The sequence below is a fragment of the Gossypium arboreum genome, chromosome 3 (genome assembly GCF_025698485.1).
Source record: "Gossypium arboreum isolate Shixiya-1 chromosome 3, ASM2569848v2, whole genome shotgun sequence".
Taxonomy (NCBI): domain Eukaryota; kingdom Viridiplantae; phylum Streptophyta; class Magnoliopsida; order Malvales; family Malvaceae; genus Gossypium; species Gossypium arboreum.
In genome coordinates this window covers 10,529,980-10,548,634 of record NC_069072.1, presented here as the reverse complement: position 1 = coordinate 10,548,634, position 18,655 = coordinate 10,529,980, and the positions used below count along the sequence as shown (strand labels likewise).

At 33.4% G+C, this 18,655-nt stretch overlaps 1 protein-coding gene across 5 annotated transcripts; it reads right to left on the bottom strand.

Moving 5' to 3' along the window:
* Window positions 1-2,712: 2,712 nt before the first annotated feature.
* On the bottom strand, window positions 2,713-18,250 carry LOC108475966 (uncharacterized). 5 transcript variants are annotated; one of them, XM_017777980.2, is made up of 12 exons: window positions 17,623-18,250; window positions 17,391-17,538; window positions 16,467-16,621; window positions 15,260-15,442; window positions 14,472-14,547; window positions 11,216-11,293; window positions 10,802-10,887; window positions 8,144-8,217; window positions 6,403-6,448; window positions 5,320-5,429; window positions 4,798-4,972; window positions 2,713-3,568 (listed from the first exon to the last, which is right to left on the bottom strand). In XM_017777980.2, the coding sequence occupies exons 1-12, from the start codon at window positions 17,878-17,880 to the stop codon at window positions 3,482-3,484; spliced, it is 1,476 nt and encodes a 491-aa protein (XP_017633469.2). In that variant the 5' UTR covers window positions 17,881-18,250; the 3' UTR covers window positions 2,713-3,481. The 5 variants fall into 5 exon arrangements, with proteins under 5 accessions (XP_017633469.2, XP_017633468.2, XP_052881475.1 ...); XM_017777979.2 differs by having other exon boundaries at window positions 2,713-3,187; XM_053025515.1 differs by having other exon boundaries at window positions 17,644-18,250.
* Between the last annotated feature and the right edge of the window lie 405 nt (window positions 18,251-18,655).

Sequence of the window (18,655 nt, the reverse complement as noted above, 5' to 3'; positions counted from 1 at the left end):
GGAAGAGAGCGTTTTCTACGTGCTACAGAACATGCTGTTTAATGATGCAGAAGCGAGTATTTGAAAAGGCTAAGTGCTTTCAAAAACAAGATACCAAACTCTTCCATGTTTCGCCGCCAATCAATGAATTTTCTCTATTTCCAAATTCCAACCAAGTAAAGTGGTTTGCGTGTTGGACTTTGACCAACCCGATGGCTACATTGTCTTTTGCACCAGGTTTAAAATTTAATACATTATTCACCGGTATCGGTTTTCAATGTAAGATAACATAAATTTGAGTACATTGAAGCGTATTATATTCCTATTGAAAGATTGAGGAGTGACTATTAATAATTCTAAATATCATGTTTAAAAAAGATATGATTATAATCTATAATAAAATTATTAAAAAATTAAATAAGTAATTTAATAGATAAAAATAAAAAATTCATAAAAATTAAAAATATATATTTTAAAATTGATTTAATCGATTTCTAATTATTATTTTTCTTTCAAACTAATAACTGGGAAAAAGTCATGTTTAGGATGTGAGAACTTAGTGGCTGGAAATTCAAGAGTTGGTCTTTACGTATTATCACACAGGTTCTTGGAAGATGCATGGGATGGGGTTTTTGAGGGCTAAGTATTTGTGACAAATCAAACATTCCGATCACTCAATCACGTGGGTGAATGGAGAAGATCATGATGTTAATGTACCCACATAATCAGCGATATTTGGAGCAATTAATTAGTTGTGACAATTGTCATGTTTTAATAACTTTTGCCTAAAGAAAGTGACCTCCCACTCTCATGTAACTTGCAAGGACTCTTCTTCCAACAAAACCCATTTTATTAAGTTATGAAAAATTCAATATTTTTATTTATTTATTTTTAGAAAATAGACGGAAAAGGAAACAAATATAAGAGAAACTGAAAGAAAAAGAAAGAATAATATATAATTAATATGTATGGGTTAAAAAAAGGATGTGATGTGATTAAGATATGAGTTCCATACCAACTAGTGAAAAAATAATGAAAAAAAAGGGATGAAATGTGTTGTATTATTAGCTGTCCACATCAAGGGAAAATACAACTAAAATTAATCATATTCATGCCAAAGAAAAGGAGATATTTAATTAAAATAACTTCTCCAATACACATTCATTACCTTATTAAATTATTAGGTTTAAGTGTAACAAAAAACATTTTATATAACTTTTATATAATCTTGACGTGATGATATAATATTCTCTCAAAAGAAAGTTGAGAAAAATTAAGCATCAACTTGAAAAAAAATTCAATTTTAAAATTAATGTGGATAAAAAAAAGAATAAATTAATAAAAGTTATCAATGTTCTTTTAATATTTTCACGCATGATACTTTTATGTTTATCCTTAAAAGAATTAATGCAATTGTTTATCTTCATTATTGTTCATCTCTTACCGTATGTCTGGTTGGTTGAAAAAGTAAACGATGGGAGGAGGAAGTGAAAAATTGGGAAAAAATTAAATTTTAAGTGTGCTTGGTTAAGAAAAAAAAAATGAAAGACAAGAGAGAGAAATTATTTTTCATATCAATGAATAAAAATCAATCATTCCAAATTGAAATGATGAGAGGAAAGAAAATAAAAAGATATGTTTAATTTAAAATTATACATTTTTAAATATTTTATTTTATTTTATTTCTTTCTATTTTTAACTGTATCAAGCAATAGATGAAAAAATAGAGTGATTTTTTTCTCATTTTCTTATCTCTTTTACTAAGCACACCCATAGAAAAAAAAAATTATTTTTCACCCTTTTAATTTTCTTGCCAATCTACCAAGCAAAGCCTTAAAATATCTCTATAATTCTAATCCTATTCTTTTGGCATTGAGATTCGTTCAAAATTATGCATTTGGTTGGACTCGACTAAGGTAATTTGAGTTTTTCCTTCTCTAAAACTTATTCTAATTCGATTTTTGACATGCAACTTTAGGTTGGGTTCACAATTCACATCAATATATTGGAAGATGGATAAAGAGAGAGACTACAGTTTGTGGCACTGGGGGTGTTACCAGATATCAAAAATGGTGGATAAGCATGAATTCACCCACTGAAATCGGCCAACCATGTATATACCATGTATATACCATGTGTTGGAAGACAGAAGGAAAATTTCACTTGAAATTCGACAATGGAAGTGTCAAGTTCCTGTTTGCTGTTGGGCTAAATCATGGTTAAAAAGCCTTTATTTGTTTTTGGCTTTGCAAGAACTTTGGTCACTTGATTACAGTTTGACCAAATTGGGAAGAATTGCACCTTCACCATTTACCGTGTCCCTAATCTATGTTTGGATTGGATTGGGAAGAAAAGTAAGATAACAAAAACTTTTTATTTAAGCTACAAAAGGCATGGAAATTGAGTATCTCTTGAAATAGTAAAATATCATTTTTATCTTTTCTTTTTTTAACCATTTTGGTAAATCCTTTCCTTTAAAATTACTCTCGTTTCTTTTCCCTTACTGATTTCAACTATGATAATACTCGATCCTTTTACTTTTCCTAACCTTCCTCTCTAATTTAAGCGTTTTCCTTATTGAATAATTAAGTAGCAGCAGTTAAAAGGCTTGTTGAGGGCTCCAAGGGTGGGTGGTGCAACATCCCGCAGTTAATCATAATGATTAAGCAATCTAACTTCAAACATTTTCTCCAATTACCCTACATTTTATCATGCTGAACCAACCACACTTCATTTGGTTTACTTTGAACTTAACCTACAATGCCATTTTGACATGTATGGTATACTATTCCTCACAAGGATTAATATGATGTCATAACCATCCATTAACATTTCACAATCTATATAACAATTCAAACAAATATAATGTCAACTATAAAGCTGTTGTTCCAATAACCCATTTTGTAACCCATTATGTAAGCTAGAAAATAAAAAATAATAATTGACTATTGAATTACCATTAGATGGCTGCCAGAGCCTCTCACGAACTCCAAAAACCAAATCATGCCCCTTTCCCTGTTTCACTCAAATGAAAGCATGCCTTTTTACCTAGTGAATACCCAGCAATGCCAATCACTGTCCCAGTAATAAGCAGACTAGATATCTTCAGCTTCGGACACTTGAACTGAATCCTGCTACTAACATATGCACATGTCCACTTCAGAAAGAAAGGCACCCAAGTTTTATGGAACCTCTGAACAGAAAATTCCTACAGGATTCAATTGAGCACACTGGGTCGGATAACGAAACTTTCTATCCCAATAGCCAAAATTTATGATAAAATGCAAATCCTGAATGAGCCCCAGAAGAAAATATATAATTAAATATCACTAGTGAATTTCTATCATCAGATAATGAAACTGGTTTAGATCTCAAATGACTTCATAATTGCATGTAAAATGTACTAGTTTTCAGGATCTCCTTAGCTATGTGAATCAGAGAAGCTGCATGTATAAGAAAGCCATCCAACAGAGAAGGCAGGTAGGTGAGTGGTGGTCCAATGTTAAAGCTCTCCAGAGTTCGGTTCAAAAGCAACCACAAGGCTCTCAAATGCAACCAGACTGTCAATGAAGTTTTCCATAGAGAAGCCCTGCATTTTCTCACAGTAAAGGTTCCACTTCGTCTCAATAATGTAAAAACACTAGAATGCTTTGTCCTAACAATTTTAAATCTGAAAGGAATATCTAACTTTAAGTACCATAGGTCCCTCGGGCACATGCTACTTCAAAACTGTACAAGATAAAAATTATAGCAACAATTAAAAGGATATGTTTCCTACACATACTAATCATTTGAAGCTACATAATCCACACTCATCGATACATAGCTATGATGATAATGGACAACCAACCTAATTATCTAGTATCAATAATCTATAATGTAATACATTCTTAGTTCCAGTGACTAGTTAAATCTTTCCTTACATACACTTACGTTGAAAAAATTTTGTATTGACCACAGTTTTACTTGTTATTTCTAAATTATCATTTCAAATATCTTTATTGTAAATATCAATAAATATTATCCAATTCGTAAAGAAGAATTCTAATTGCATCGAAGATAAATGGAAACACTCAACTTGATATAAGAGTACAAGAAACCCAAGACTTACCAATGTGAAAAATATCACTCCACACTCGTCAAGTATAAACCCAATACTAACAACCAAAAGAGAGGTACTTAACCAGTGTGACATAACACCACCCCAACAGTTCCCTGACATGTAAGGGGGCTAAAAACCGAGAAAGGGCTGACCATATTACAAACTCATAAGAGGCAACAAGAACAAAATCACCTTGGGCTCTAATACCATGTTAAACTTCTAACGTAAAACCAATTGGCTTTGTATGGAGAGACCCAACGTAGAATCTAGGACCATATGAAATCTAATGAGAGATAACAGAACACAATACCAACTAATATAGGAAAATAATCATTTAAAAGCATGCTTGAGAAAATATTCAACTATCTAATCATGGTGTCAAGTTTCCAGCAATTTCAGCTGGAACTTCTAATGTTTCAACTAGTATTTCAGCATAAAGCATGCTGAAGATTCATGTATAACTATGGACCTGAAAAGTACTGTTAAAATATGTAATTAATCTAACATTTTCCTAATCCATACGAGTACAAGTTGACCAATTTCAGTTACTTTGATTTGATTTTATATAACATTAATAATCAAACAAAAAATTTTAAGAACAATACATGCTAGATATGAGGAAAATGACGAGTAGAGACTCAGTGCAGTTTTATAAAAGCATGCAATCGATTATAAGCACAGACAAATATTTTATCCTAACATTTGGTAAATAATACCTTTGGTAGCTTCTTTTGCTGGTCTAGATGATCCACATGTAGCCTGACATTTGATGCAGCAGCAGTCCATAAACTGCAGTCTACCCCAGAATACACATTAGCAACTATGTCAAACAATGTCTCTGCTCCATTTTCTATGGCTTTCAAAATGCTTTCTTCTCTATTCCTTCGGTTCCTGATAAGAAGGAATTTCTCTGTCAAGAAAAATTCTAAGTTGTTTGCAATTCCATGATGCTAGAGAATCATATTGTCCATTAAAAATGATTAATGGCACCATATATACTGTTGTACAACAAACAAAATGAGATTTGATATATATATATACATACTTATCATTTCTCAACATTGCATAACTTTGTGTAAGTACCTATGAATGATATTACCAAAATAAAACATAAAACTTGAAAAGATAATCAGAAATGAGAAATGCTAATTGTCAATTGTTTAGCTATAAAAAGAGATTTTCTAGGGTCCCAAGACGGATTTCCAAATATTTCGGGTAAAGAAGTAGTAGCTTCATACTTGAGATATCCACAAAGCATGTTCTTTGGCCACAGGTTGACTCTCCCATGCATGGGGATCAGGGTATGTGGTGAAAGCTCCAAAAATTTGTAACTTGTTTGGAAGTATTCCTACATAAAAAGTAGAAATTTCTTTTAGGAACAATGTTATAAAAAAGGCTCAAGTAGAAGAAAAGCCCCTATACTCTAAACAACTCCTGAGCTATTCTACATTTCTTAAGTAAGCCCCTATACTTTTATAGTAACAAGATGGGCCATTTCTTCCAGTTGTACCCAAATAACTTCCTATTTCAAACAAAAGATTGATTTATATTTTGGGCTTATTTGTGCTACGTTACTCCAACTTTTCATCTTCCCTAAAATACAGGTATTCAACATCCATACCCAACACACATTCGGACATAGATATGAGGGTATAGTTCTCTAAATATATAGAAAAACTTAGACAAAATTGAGCATACATGCATACCCAAGTCCATGTAACATAGTATTTGGGTACAAATAAAAAGGTAAAGGGTTTTTCTAAGTAAATGTCGTGGAGGTTAGGGTTTTATTCAGGTGCAAATTAAACCCAACTGATCAAGTTTCAATACATACTAAGCACCCCCTGTTTCTCCACAGTAAGCACTGTTCCCTTTCCCCAACTGCTATCAGCACCATTCAAGTCATGATGTTGCATTAAGAAAACTGAGATAGAACCATTTCTTTTATGTTGAAGAAAATAAAATCTGCAAGGCAAGATTGAGCTGATAACATAGATAGTAGCAGAAGCCATACAAACAAAAAGATTTGATGCTAAAAGAAGCAAAACAGAAGTAACTTCAGAAAGAATGCATTTATTATATGCCAACAATCAACTTGGTTATGGTCTTGGTTCAGAAAATAAAATTCTACTATTACACTCTCAATATGCCTTTCATGTTCTCCCATAACATTTAAATTAAAAAACAATTAAAGAAAAACTTTACCTAATGTTTAGTTAAATGATAGGAAACAAGAACTGAATAAATAAAGCTTATTGAATTTAGCCACTGAAATAGTATGCCAAAAAAAAAAAAATACTATGGCTTTTAAATGCACTTACAGTCATGTTTCCACCAGAAGTAATGTCCAGAGCAGCACTTCCTTGACTGTAACAAACCAACAGGCATATTAGCAAGGGAGTTCCATGAACAAAATAAGAAATAAAAATAGAAAAGCTTATATTATTTGTTTAGGTTCAAAATCGAGTCATCTTTCATGGGTTCATCTTTCAAGACACAAACTTCTGCAACCCATTGTACAATAGGAACATAAGTGAATAATCCATATATTTAATATGCTAAAAACCTTTAAAAGCTACAGACCAATCTCAAACCATAGGTATTAAAACATCTTCATTCATAGGATTGGATGGGCATAAGTCGCACACCCCACAACATAAAGTTCACATCCAGCCTGATGGAACTGCTCTGTTCATTAAGCAAGATTAAATTTTTTGAAACATATTCTGATTAATGAAAAATCAAAGTTGCCAAAAGGTTGCCTCCACAACTATTTTCTTCAAGTAAACTAACAAAAACTTATCATGTCATCACCTGCTAGAATATATTTTAAGCTAATATATATATATAAGTCTTAAGTTTTAATTATTAATGAATGTACGATTTGTTTGCTTAAGATGGATCTAAAAGTTTTGCTATTTGACAATTTTAATATTGAATCCTAGTTGCTAAACAATTTTAACATATGGATCTCTTTTACTCTTCACACCTTTGCAAAAGACCCTTTTTGTAGAACCTTGTTTTACCATCTACTATAGCAAATTTATTCACACTTCAATAAGTACAAGTTTTTTATATCTCTTTCTTTTTTCTCCCTTTACTTTTGTATGTTCATGTGCTTGTCTCACTCCAACGTCCCAATGGCTAGATAACTTTAGGACTTCCATCTTGAATGACAGCGTTAGGTTCAATCTTACTAAGGGAACGGAGCTTATTGAGAGGAAAGAGGTATAAAGCTATAGCATGTAGCCTAAGGCCTAATGAGCTCATCATTTACAAAAATAAATTTCATGAAAGTAAAATTTTCAGTCATATATGATTTTGACATTATAATGAGACAAACTTCTAAATTTCTTGAGATTAATCAATTTTATTAATTGTATTAAAATATATCAATGGATAGTAATAATAAGCTTTTGTTTCCAAGTGATATTTTTGCCTCTAGTTTCTAATAATAAAAAAAGTATACTAACATGGAGAGTGAAAGAAAGATCTCTAAAACTATATTGAAGTTGTCTCAAAACAAATTAATCTATGGTTTTATACAAGTCAAATGCTATACAGATAAATATAAATATACAATTTTTTGGATTCAGCATTTGCAATTAACAATCTAATTGTATTTTTTTGAACTTTTAAATTTCTAGAGCAAACAATTTTTAAAGCACAAATACAGCGTACAAATTTCAGCACTTATTTTTCAGTTTTGAGTCCCAATTTTATCAAAAACAACCTTAGTTTAATCAAGAAGAAGACAAATCTTTCTTTCTACCAAAGTAAATATATGCAAACACTCATCTTACCAATGTCAATATGCATATCTGATTGCAACACTCATCTCACCAATGTCAATATGCACATCTGATTGCAAACACTCATCTCACCAATGTCAATATGCATATCTGTTGCAAACACTCATCTCACCAATGTCAATATGCATATCTGTCGCAAACACTAGAGTTCCGTAAATCGTACTTTTCATGCACGAACTTATAAAGCATCTTCTTTTAGATTCTTTTATTATACTATACTATTATACAAGAATTTTCGAAAAAGTCTTACCCCACACAATGGTCGCCCACAATTAATGAGTTAGTACTAACATCAAGCAATGCCATGTGGCTATCTGTATGTCCCTGAATTAAGAAGAATAATTTTGTTAGATCCAGATAAAAGAGAAAGTTGCATATCCAAATTTCATATAAGAGATCAAAAAAATTAGTGATCATAAAGAAGAGGGGCATTGGCTGTATTATAAGTGAACATGTAATCATTTAGTGAGGATGGTATACAGACAAACTAGCCAAGCACTGCACTGATAATTATGCATTCTTATTATGTTGTTTTGCAGATGCCATATTAGTTGACAAACACCTTTATGATCTTGGAATTTTCAACCAGGAATTGCACCTTGGGCTTCCTAATACTTAGTAAACAAATGTTACGTGTCAAATCTATGTTGGGAAAGGTCATTAATTTGGGTTCTTTAATTAAGGCTTGGATTCGCTCCTATTTTTTTTCCTTAAGTTTCTTGATTATGTTTTTATTTCAGTTTATTTATTTTCCTTTGAAGAAAACGTTTCCTCTTTATGCAATAAGCATGGTCCTTATTTAAAGGGACATATGAAATAATAAAAGGCTAAGCAGAATTTCTATCAAAAACCTTAAAGAGGTTTGCATCTCTCTAAGGAGTCTTAAGGTTTCAATCTCCATTTAATGAGATGAACTATCAATCCCAAGATCATGAATGTAAGAATGTGGCATCAAAGCCAACAATCCTCAACAATGGCAAAACAATGGTCGACAGAGTGGAGAGCAGAAATACGCAAAAAGCTCGAGCATGTGCAAACAAAGAACACATATTAGGTCATACATTGTAGCATATTCACAAAAGTATTGCTAAAACGAAAACCAATTGTTTGATCAAATGTGTCAAGGAATAGATAAAACAATTGCCAGTAAATAGGTTAGTAGCGGTATAATTAATACGAAGGTAAACCCTCTAACTGAACAAAACCAAACCATGGCAGCTTCTACCTATCTCTCTACCTTATCCTATGCATCAAACCCTCCTAAACCCATCTCGACAAAAACCGTGGTAGTCATACCAACTCCACTTCCTTATCTTATTCATTAGCCCTTTATAAACTCATATACAACAAGTCATCTTTTTTCTTTAAACCTGATCCAAAAAACCTTCCTACTCCATTATTCACCCCAAGCCTCACAATCAAACTCAATTACCATCAATTGAAATCCAACCACAAACTAAGCTTTCATCCACCCGCCCTGACCTAAACTTGTCATCCACCCAAATGACTCAAACCCTAACTCTACCATGCCACCTAGCTATCTACCTATTGCCCAGAGACATCAAACTCTACTCAAACCCTATATTGATAGTCCAATTGGAAGAATTAGAGCTTCCATTGAGTTTGAGAGGAAGCTGGGAGACAGGATTAAATTGAACCAAGATGCTTGAAGGAGTTGGAGGAGCGTTGGCATTAGTTACAACTTGAGCCATGAAGGAATGAATAGAAGAGTAAGCAAAGAACAAATAACGATCTTGAAGATTTGATGGAAAAGAAAGATTATTCACTCGGTTAGAGAAAATTGGCTTGTGATACCATAAAGAGGTTTTGAGTGAGAAGCCAAAAACTGATGATTTTACTAATGAATTTAGTTACCTATTTATACAAATAAAAGAAAATAACAAAAATAATACTAAGAAAAAGGAAATCTAAATAACAAGAATTCACAAAAATTACATACAGGGACAAATTAAATTTAAACTAAACTAAAGGAATTGGTCTTCAGTAAAACGCGTATCTTGTTGATAGGAACTCTTTTTCTTATCAATTAACTCAAGTATTTACATGGATATATATACACAACTATGTTGAACTACTTAAGGAAATACAATCTTCACAAGAAATAGAATCAATAAAATCCCAATACTTTTAGCCTTAAGAAATCAGATCAGCCTTGATTAACAAGCCTGTCAGTAGTCAATGGTCAACATATCTTCAATAGGATTTGATTCTGATTTTATTCCCTAGAACTTGCTTATTAGTTTAAATAAACTTTCCTAACAAATTAAGATAGTTTGCTGTTATATTTTTGCTTTCTTAGAATTGTAAACCTCTATTTAAAAGGAAAATTATTAATGCATAAAAAAAGTTTAAAGTGTCAGTACATTAAGGTAGACAACTCCCTTAGAGTTCTGCAGGATGGACAAAAATAAGAATCAAACTAAAGGCAAATACTCTAATCAATTTTGAACCCCTAGCAGTTCAGGTTCTAAGGTTTCAATCACCCTTTAATGAGCTAGAAGGTTTTGGTCCCCATTTGATGAGTTAAACTATCAATCCCAACATCACAAATGTAACAACTCCATAATAGAGTACTACTAATATAGAAGCTCCTGGTTTTAAGTTCTAAGTATTCCCTACTTGAGAATATCAATGAAGTTTTTCCATAAATCTCATTCAAAGTTTAACTCGAACAACTTCAGGATAAGTAATGCACAAGGTTAACTTTCAAGAAAATTACTACGTCACAACTTCAAAAATATGTTCCCCATTATTTTTTCCTATCTTGCAATCTGTCTGTTTAGGTAGGACCAGGTCACAATGTCTAGACTAGAGTGCAACCTAATCATTTAATCAAAAAGAACAGAATGAACAATTTGTAAGAGATCAAGAGTTAAAAGAGAAATACTGGAGCAAAAATGACAGTCAATCTGTGACCACCAACTAAAATGTCTTCTTCTCCAGAAACTGAGGTATAACCAAGAGACCAGTCACCTGTCAACATACGACCACAACTAAGCCATGAAACAAAGAATCTTGAGGTAAGTCAAGTTTATGAGTAACATTATGACAAACTATTTAATAGGGTATATACTTGTTTCAGTCATGCAATGAATCATCAGGCTTGGATGAGGCATTTACCTACTAATATGCCTCACAAGTTAAAGAAAGAAAAATATCCTCAGTAGCCTTTTGTTTTTTGTGAATCCATAATTAAAGGAAAGTAAACTTAGAGTTCTGCCTCCCTTTTTAACTAGTAGGGTTAGCAGATAGGCTATAGAAACAAAATGATAAGAATTCAAATATAAACACCATTTCTGACCTTTCCCAATGCGACGCATAGTATTTTCATGCGCTAGCAGTGTAGCATTAGGATTGCATTTTTGGATAATTGAAAGACCTGAGAAAAACCATAAATCAATATATTCAGTATAGACTTTTCATGACAGCAAAGCAAATGGACCCATATCATGCATCTAGAAAAGTAATTATAATCATTAATATACAACTAAGAGCACGTTACTTTGGAAGAAATAATCTCAGTTGGCATGGAAATCGTAAGGGATAGCCTCGAGTATATAACATTTTGAAAAATCATGAAAATATGGCTCCAAATTAAGGTGAGCAAAAAATCAATTAGCCAATTAAATTAAAGTGAACCGAACTGAAACCTTGTTCTAAACATAACTATTCCAGACATAGCTATTCTCAAACAACGGTTGTTCTAAACAACAATTATTCCAAACAACAGTTGTTTTTCCGGAAGAGATATTAAGTGAAGCAACATTGCTATCTGTTCTGAGTTAAACTCTGTTATTAACCTTAAAAGAGCAATTTCCTAAAACATAATTTTATCATATCTGGAAAGAGATAAATGTTAGTAGCCAAAACTGAGTACCTACAATGACCCAATTACTTAAAAGGCTCACTACTTCCCTATTCAAAGCTCGATACTAAATACTAGAAGATAGGTTTCTACCTATCTATAAGTCCAAGACCTTTGTTCCCACAAGATAATGACCATATCAACCTCACTATTCGTTAAAAAGCCCGAACATATCAACCCTAAATCCTACATTGATCAAGGATGATTGTTCTTTTCTCCCATGAAAATAATGAAAATTTAGTAAAAGATGGGAACAGCCCTAACAAATGGGAGACTTAACCATGAGCCACAAGTTAAAAAGCTCCCAATAATCTACAAATAGCAAGCTGGTCGATTCAAAATTTCCCCATTTATTATCATTTTTTACAATATAACCTGAATGAACAAATGCCCTAGTGCCAATTAGATTGGAAATAAGATATATTAGTTAACAAAGCAAAATCATCACTAATAGGCAGTAATACAAGATTTTCCTTCATGATAGTACAATAACTTCTAAATTATTAAGGTACTAATGGGATGAATTTCATGAAACATACAAGGCCTGGCAAAGGAATTATAAGTCATAATTATGGAATTCTTCTGCATAAATTCATGTTCCAGAAAACGCTTTTGTTGAGTATTGTCAAGACAAGACATTGACAAGACAAGAGACTAATACATGTTACCTTCTTACTTGTGAAGTAAGCAACAGATCTCTTAGGTTAAAATATGGGGATACTTGGGAGAACAAGTAGGCACTTGTTTGGGAAACAAGTTCATCGAACATGACCCATTGTGAGAACTTCACTCATTGGAGTCATCCAGATGTCCATGGAAAATGTTCTCATGTGACAGTTGTGTAACTAGCACTCTAACTTGTGATATCATGTCATCTTATATGAGTATTGTCATATTTCAACTCATCACAAATGGGTCCCAAGAACGGATGCCTAAGGTAAGATGTTTGGAGTATGGCATGAATCATAGTGAAGTTGAATGAGCCATGTACAGAAAAATAAACTTCTCGCAAATGAAAGGTTAAATTTGAAGCTAAAAATTCGAAAACTTCAATTTTGAAAATTTGATAACAAGTTTTGAATAAAATCCATATATGTTTAAAATTAAACAAAGTGGACAGGGTTAATTGGATAAGATAATCTCTCAATTAAGAATGGATGAGATTCATACATGATTAAGATAATGTGTTGATTTATACAAAAAGAATAAGATAACGTATTGTTTCATACATTCATGAAAGTCCTAATTAAGACATAGGTACAATGATCTCCTAACTATTACATACTATGTCCTGACCAATTTTTTTTAAAATGTTCAAATAGAGAAAAAATTTCTCACTTTGGTAGAATTTGATTCAATCAAATTTGACTTTCTTAAAAATGACTAAATTGAAATTACAAAATTGTCATCTTGATTTCCAAGTCCCAGTTTGAGAATTGGAATTTAACTAAAACTCTAACTCTTGTGAAGTGAAAGTGTTTACTAAAGAGATTGACAATATAAATCAAGCTATTCAGATTTTATATAGACTGTGAAAAGTCGAACAGAAATCAGGCTCTGAAATCCTAAGAAAAATCAGTGATTACATTGCTTACTTGGGTGTTCGATTTTGGCTAGCCTTTAGAAGGGTAAAAGATTGAATTTACTTGCTACATTAAAGGACTAGATTAATTTATTCATCTGATAAATAAATCAAAGAGAATTAATCCTAATTATACCGCCTTGGCCGAACCTATAGCTATATGAGGATGAATTCATTTAAACAGTTTAAAGTTAAATTAAACACTAGGAGTCCGAAGGTAACTGTTGTGCTTCAATATTGGAGTTTTAACACTAGTAACACAAGTAAATCCTTTATTAACTTTTAGAAAAAAAAAATATTTATTAACAACTTCTAGTTTGCTTGATAATTATTTATATCCAAGACAAAGCTGCAATAGGCATTCTAAACCCTAGCTGCCCTTGTCTAAGCCTCCAGGCCTCATTTGTTTCACATTAACTCAAGCCTATAAGCCATTACAACTCTCTTCAGTCAAAATGTGAAACCAAAGAACATGACTTTTGTTTGTGATTGTCGATCGTACAACTAGCATTAGAAAAACCCCAAGACTCATGAAGGCTCCAGCAATCATCCATGTAGAGCACCATTGGAGGCAACACACTAGGGCTGCTTGTGACGTAGGAGAAATCCCGAGGAGATCAACCACGTTCAATAATTATTTTTATAATTAAAATTAAAAATTATTACTTATTTTTCATATTTGTAGATTAAAATCAATTAACAATCTTTCTTCGGTGAAACAGACGAATCAAAGGTGAAAATTAAAACAAGATAAAAAAGGGGCAAAAATGACAAAACTGACCAAAGGGACTGACACCACAGCACCACAATGGGCACTATAGCACTGCGATGGGCATTGTTGCACCAAAATTTCAGCAGGGCCAGCAGTGCAACGCTGTTCTGGCGCTGCGATGCTGGATCAATTTAGCGTCAGGGTTTCCTTTTTCAACCCCCCCCCCGACTTGGCCTTCTACTCTAACCTTTGGCACTTTTTTTGAGAATTTTTAGGGCAGAAAATAAGTATATTTAAGAAAGATAAACCTAGGTTTAATGAGGTAATTAGATAGATGAAAAATGTTAAATAATGCAAAAATCACATAATATCAGATAGAAATACTTTGTGAAACCGACCTTCAACATGATCAAGATGATGATGAGTAACAAAGACAATTAACTTTTCAGGCAAGCAAGCTACGATCTGCTTAAGCTGGTCAAATAAACAATAATGTCAATATCATGTTGAGTTATAAGTAAAACATGCCAAAATGAACACTACACAGTTAGATAACCATAAACAAAAAGAAAATCATATAAATTACTAAGGGGTAAAAGTTTACTATTTTATAATGATATGGACTAGGTACTGAGCTAAACAAAGATTCACGCGTTTATATGATCGTCTTCTTTTCCCATTTTACTTGAGTATCTAGCCTTTAATTTGTTTTTGACAAAAGAGAAAACGTAATTGCTATAGAAATATTCCATTCATATGTGAAAATGCTCCCATACTATAAAGTGTGAAACTGATGCCACCTATATTGTAAAGCACAGACTTTCCTTTCATGATCAAACTAGGAAACTGAACATTATGTAATCACTCTCAAGTTGCTTCTGTAAAAATAACTTCTATATTGAACTGAAAGACCAGTTAAATTGACATCTCACAATTCTCAGAGAAGCTGCAAGCTCACTTAGAGGTTACTGCTTTTATTGAGAGATAAACTAGGAAATCCAGCAAAGAATCCTGTATAAAGCAATTCATGGATAAGCACACCTTTTTTGTTTTCAAGGAAGTGAGGTGTTAACTTGGACAACATACTCAAACTATAACTCTGACATAGCAGAATGCAGCTCATAATGAAATTAGTTTGTTCAAGGAAGCACGGGACAACTCATGCTAACAAATAGGTTTTTCATACCTCTTCATGGTACTCATGTCGGCATCCTGGATCCACAATCAATGCATCTCCATGAGCAACAAAGCTGCAATCCCCAACTGTATCTGAAACTTGTTTGGGTGCAAATATTACCAAGTTCGTTGTAAGGAAGGGCTTCCTTGTTTTACTTCGCATAGGTAGAATTACAACTCCAGGAGGATACTCCTGAAAGAATAAATCTCAGTCCACAAAGACATTTTAATGCTAAATTCTAAATTCAAGTAATCACGACAATAAAAAAATGTCAATCCTTTTTCTCCAAGTAAAATAAGATGGACAATCTTAAGCCAAATCCTATTTTATATGTATATGTGTACATAAAGGTATACATATATGGATATGCATATGCATATAATATATATATATGTTCCAAGACGCAAACATTAAGAAAGGATTCCTATGGAGACTTAATGAAAGATGTTAAAACAAACAAGGCTGACAGCCTTTACATTCATAAAGGAATCCTTCCTTAAAAATTCCAGAAATTATGACGAATACACGTCATACGGTCAATAAAAACTCTGATAAAGGGCAACCCAAAATGTATGCACATAGATGAGAAATAAATCAATTTTTATTTCTAGGATGATGTACATAGCAGAGAATAAACAACTCCATTCATAGTCTTATAGACTTATACTGTTACAAGCACTAGGAACTACCTGTATCTAGCAGCACACTAGCGGTTAAACATCAATTCTGTACACTTCAAATTCGTACTTGCTAAAAGTGTATTATAAGTTGAAAACTATGAAAATACGTGCCCAGAAAAGCAGACCTTAAACTTCCAGAAAAACTCTCCTAGCCAACTGGACATCAGAGGCTAAAAATCTGCAATCTTAAAAGTTGTACTTAAAGCTTCTTTGGCAATAGAATCTTCATTTGCTAGAAGTAGGCAGTGGACTTTCATATTCATATTTTCACTTTGAAAAATTAAAAAGCACAGCCTAATCATCTCTCCAATAACTTGCCTTTCTGGAGCAAACTTCATCGAAGCATGAAAACAAAGAGATGGATTTCTAATAATAGGGAATTAAGAATCGATCTACTGCCCTTGGAAGTTATACTTTCATAAAATTTGGTCATAAACACCCCTAAATTGTTAATGTCTAGACCACATTCTTCCTTATGGCTAATGCAGCATGCTGTGATAGATCATTATCAGTCAGTCACTCGAAAGACAGCAAACCTGATAACGCAACATGGGTGGTAATGTCCATGCAGCAGACTGCAATGAGTCGTTTATAAGAGCAAGAACTACCAAAGGCCCTACACGATCACTACAAGGTTTCACCTCCAGAAGCCAAGTAAGACAGCTTTCAGTAGACATCCACTTCCACAGCCCTGAACAAGTAATGGAGCATTTCTAACAATAAGTTGCTTGTGCTACAGCATATTCTGGTGACAGAGTCAACAAAATCATAACCCATAGGGTTTGAACAATAACATTCTAATAAGCTATGAAGCACAGACACAGACACACAATACGGGTACGACACAATACAGAACAGGGTCACCACTGCCACTCCAGCTGCTGTCAATGGTGTCGAAATATTGTAAAATACCCTCAGTATATCTCTCTCAACTTCTCACATGCACCAGATTAGAGTTTAGAAAATCTTAACGATAAAGTCTAGATCTAGGTTTCAAACAGAGATTTTCTATCACTATTATGATGTTTTCAACTATTTTCAACCACCAAAATCCCGTGTCCTTGTGTGTCTCGCCGTATCTGATTTTTTTTTTTCCGTATTTTGATGTGTCTGGTAGGTATTCCGGCATGTCCATGTCGGGTAACCTGTTGAGATAGGTACGAGGGACTTTCCGGCGTGTCCGTGCTTCATAGCTAATAAGCTTTTGGTAACAATTAAAGATAAAATCTGCCCTCTTTTTGGCGAGCCCCAATTTGATCAATTTTACAACTTAACAAACTCTCAGCTGAAGCCCTTTGTAGATCAAGTTAATCTATGAATTAAAAATCTCCATTTTATTTTTTCACCCAATAACTTCTCTTATGCATTTTTAGAAATAAGCATCGAGATTCTAGAAGACTTAGCCAATACAAAGTTAAACCAACTATATTTAGCTTGATGAACGAGTACAATAAACATACCTTGACAATTTTGATTTCCGTCCAACAATTTGCCCATAATAAACACAGTATTAACTGGAAACCCAGGTCCGAACTCAGCTTCCTCCACATACTTGAACAAACTCCACTCCCCTACATCATTCACCTTTAAACCCAATTTTTCCAGCACCTAGAAAGAATAACGAATTAACCACCATCAGATAACAGAAACTCGAAAATGAAATTATTCATTTAAAAAGGAAATAAAATTGACCCCAGTAAGAGCAAGTTGGACATCAAATTTAGTCAAATCAATGTTGTGAGAGGACTGGGCGCCCTGGATAACGATCCCAGGGTGGGAGTGATCGTGTTGAAGGTTGAGAAGCGTGGAAGGAAGGTCCCAGAGATCAGAATCCACATAAGAATCGTACTGGTCTTCGCTGAATTTAGGCGGTGGAGTTTGCTTAAGGAGGAGGAATTCAGCGTCGTTTGACTGGTTTTTGAGGATAACAGCAAGATTATGAGTAGCCATTTTTTTCCTACTTTTTTGGTTGTTAGAGAAATGAGAAGAAGGTTGAATCCATAGTGAGGAAGGTGATTAAAACGTACAGCTTAAATGGTTGTCGACGGAAGGTAGGCTGCGGCGGGTAGGTAAATTATTGGTTAAGAATTAAATAAAATAAAAGTGCTGATACTGGTACTGAGACCGGGAGTTCATAGCTTAGTTGGCGGTTGATGACCAGGGACGGAACTACGTGGAGAGACGAGGTAGGGATGCCACTGAAGCGGCGCCGGGTGGATGCTACACCACCATAATTAGCAGGCTTTGCTTCACTACTCGCTCTACAGTGAATGTTGAATGCATCTTCAATTTCGCTTCAATTTAATTTTTACTATTTATTTTTAATAATTTTAATATTTTTAAAATCAACTAAATAATTAAATGTAATTTTTTAAAAAATATTTCAACATAAAAAAAGGATAATGCAGACATGCAATTACTATTGTAAGACCCAAATTTTGCCCGGGACCCAATAAAACTAAACCCAAATTAAACCTAGCCTATTATCCAGTTACAAGCCTAAACCCAATTTTGGCCCAACCTAATCCCAACACAAACACAAAAAAAAATAAATAAATAAATAAAAACCTTGGCCACCTAATCCACCACCTTTGTTGGCCACCCACCTTGGCCACCAACTCCACCACTCTTGGCCACCTAAATCACCCCAACCACTCCACTTGTAAAATTTGGCTATAAAAGCCATTCAAGACTTTGTTTTAGGGGGTTTTGGGTTTTTTGGAGG

Bases quoted from the DNA above. Each gene is read 5' to 3' on its own strand.
- LOC108475966 (XM_017777979.2), bottom strand. From the start codon at position 17,880: ATGGCTACTCATAATCTTGCTGTTATCCTCAAAAACCAGTCAAACGAC. The intron at 6,449-8,143 runs GTAAGACTTTTT...GGTTTGTTACAG, and splicing joins GTGGGCGACCATTGTGTGGG to TCAAGGAAGTGCTGCTCTGG. The intron at 3,188-4,797 runs GTATTATTTACC...TGAATCCTGTAG, and splicing joins AGCAAAAGAAGCTACCAAAG to GAATTTTCTGTTCAGAGGTT.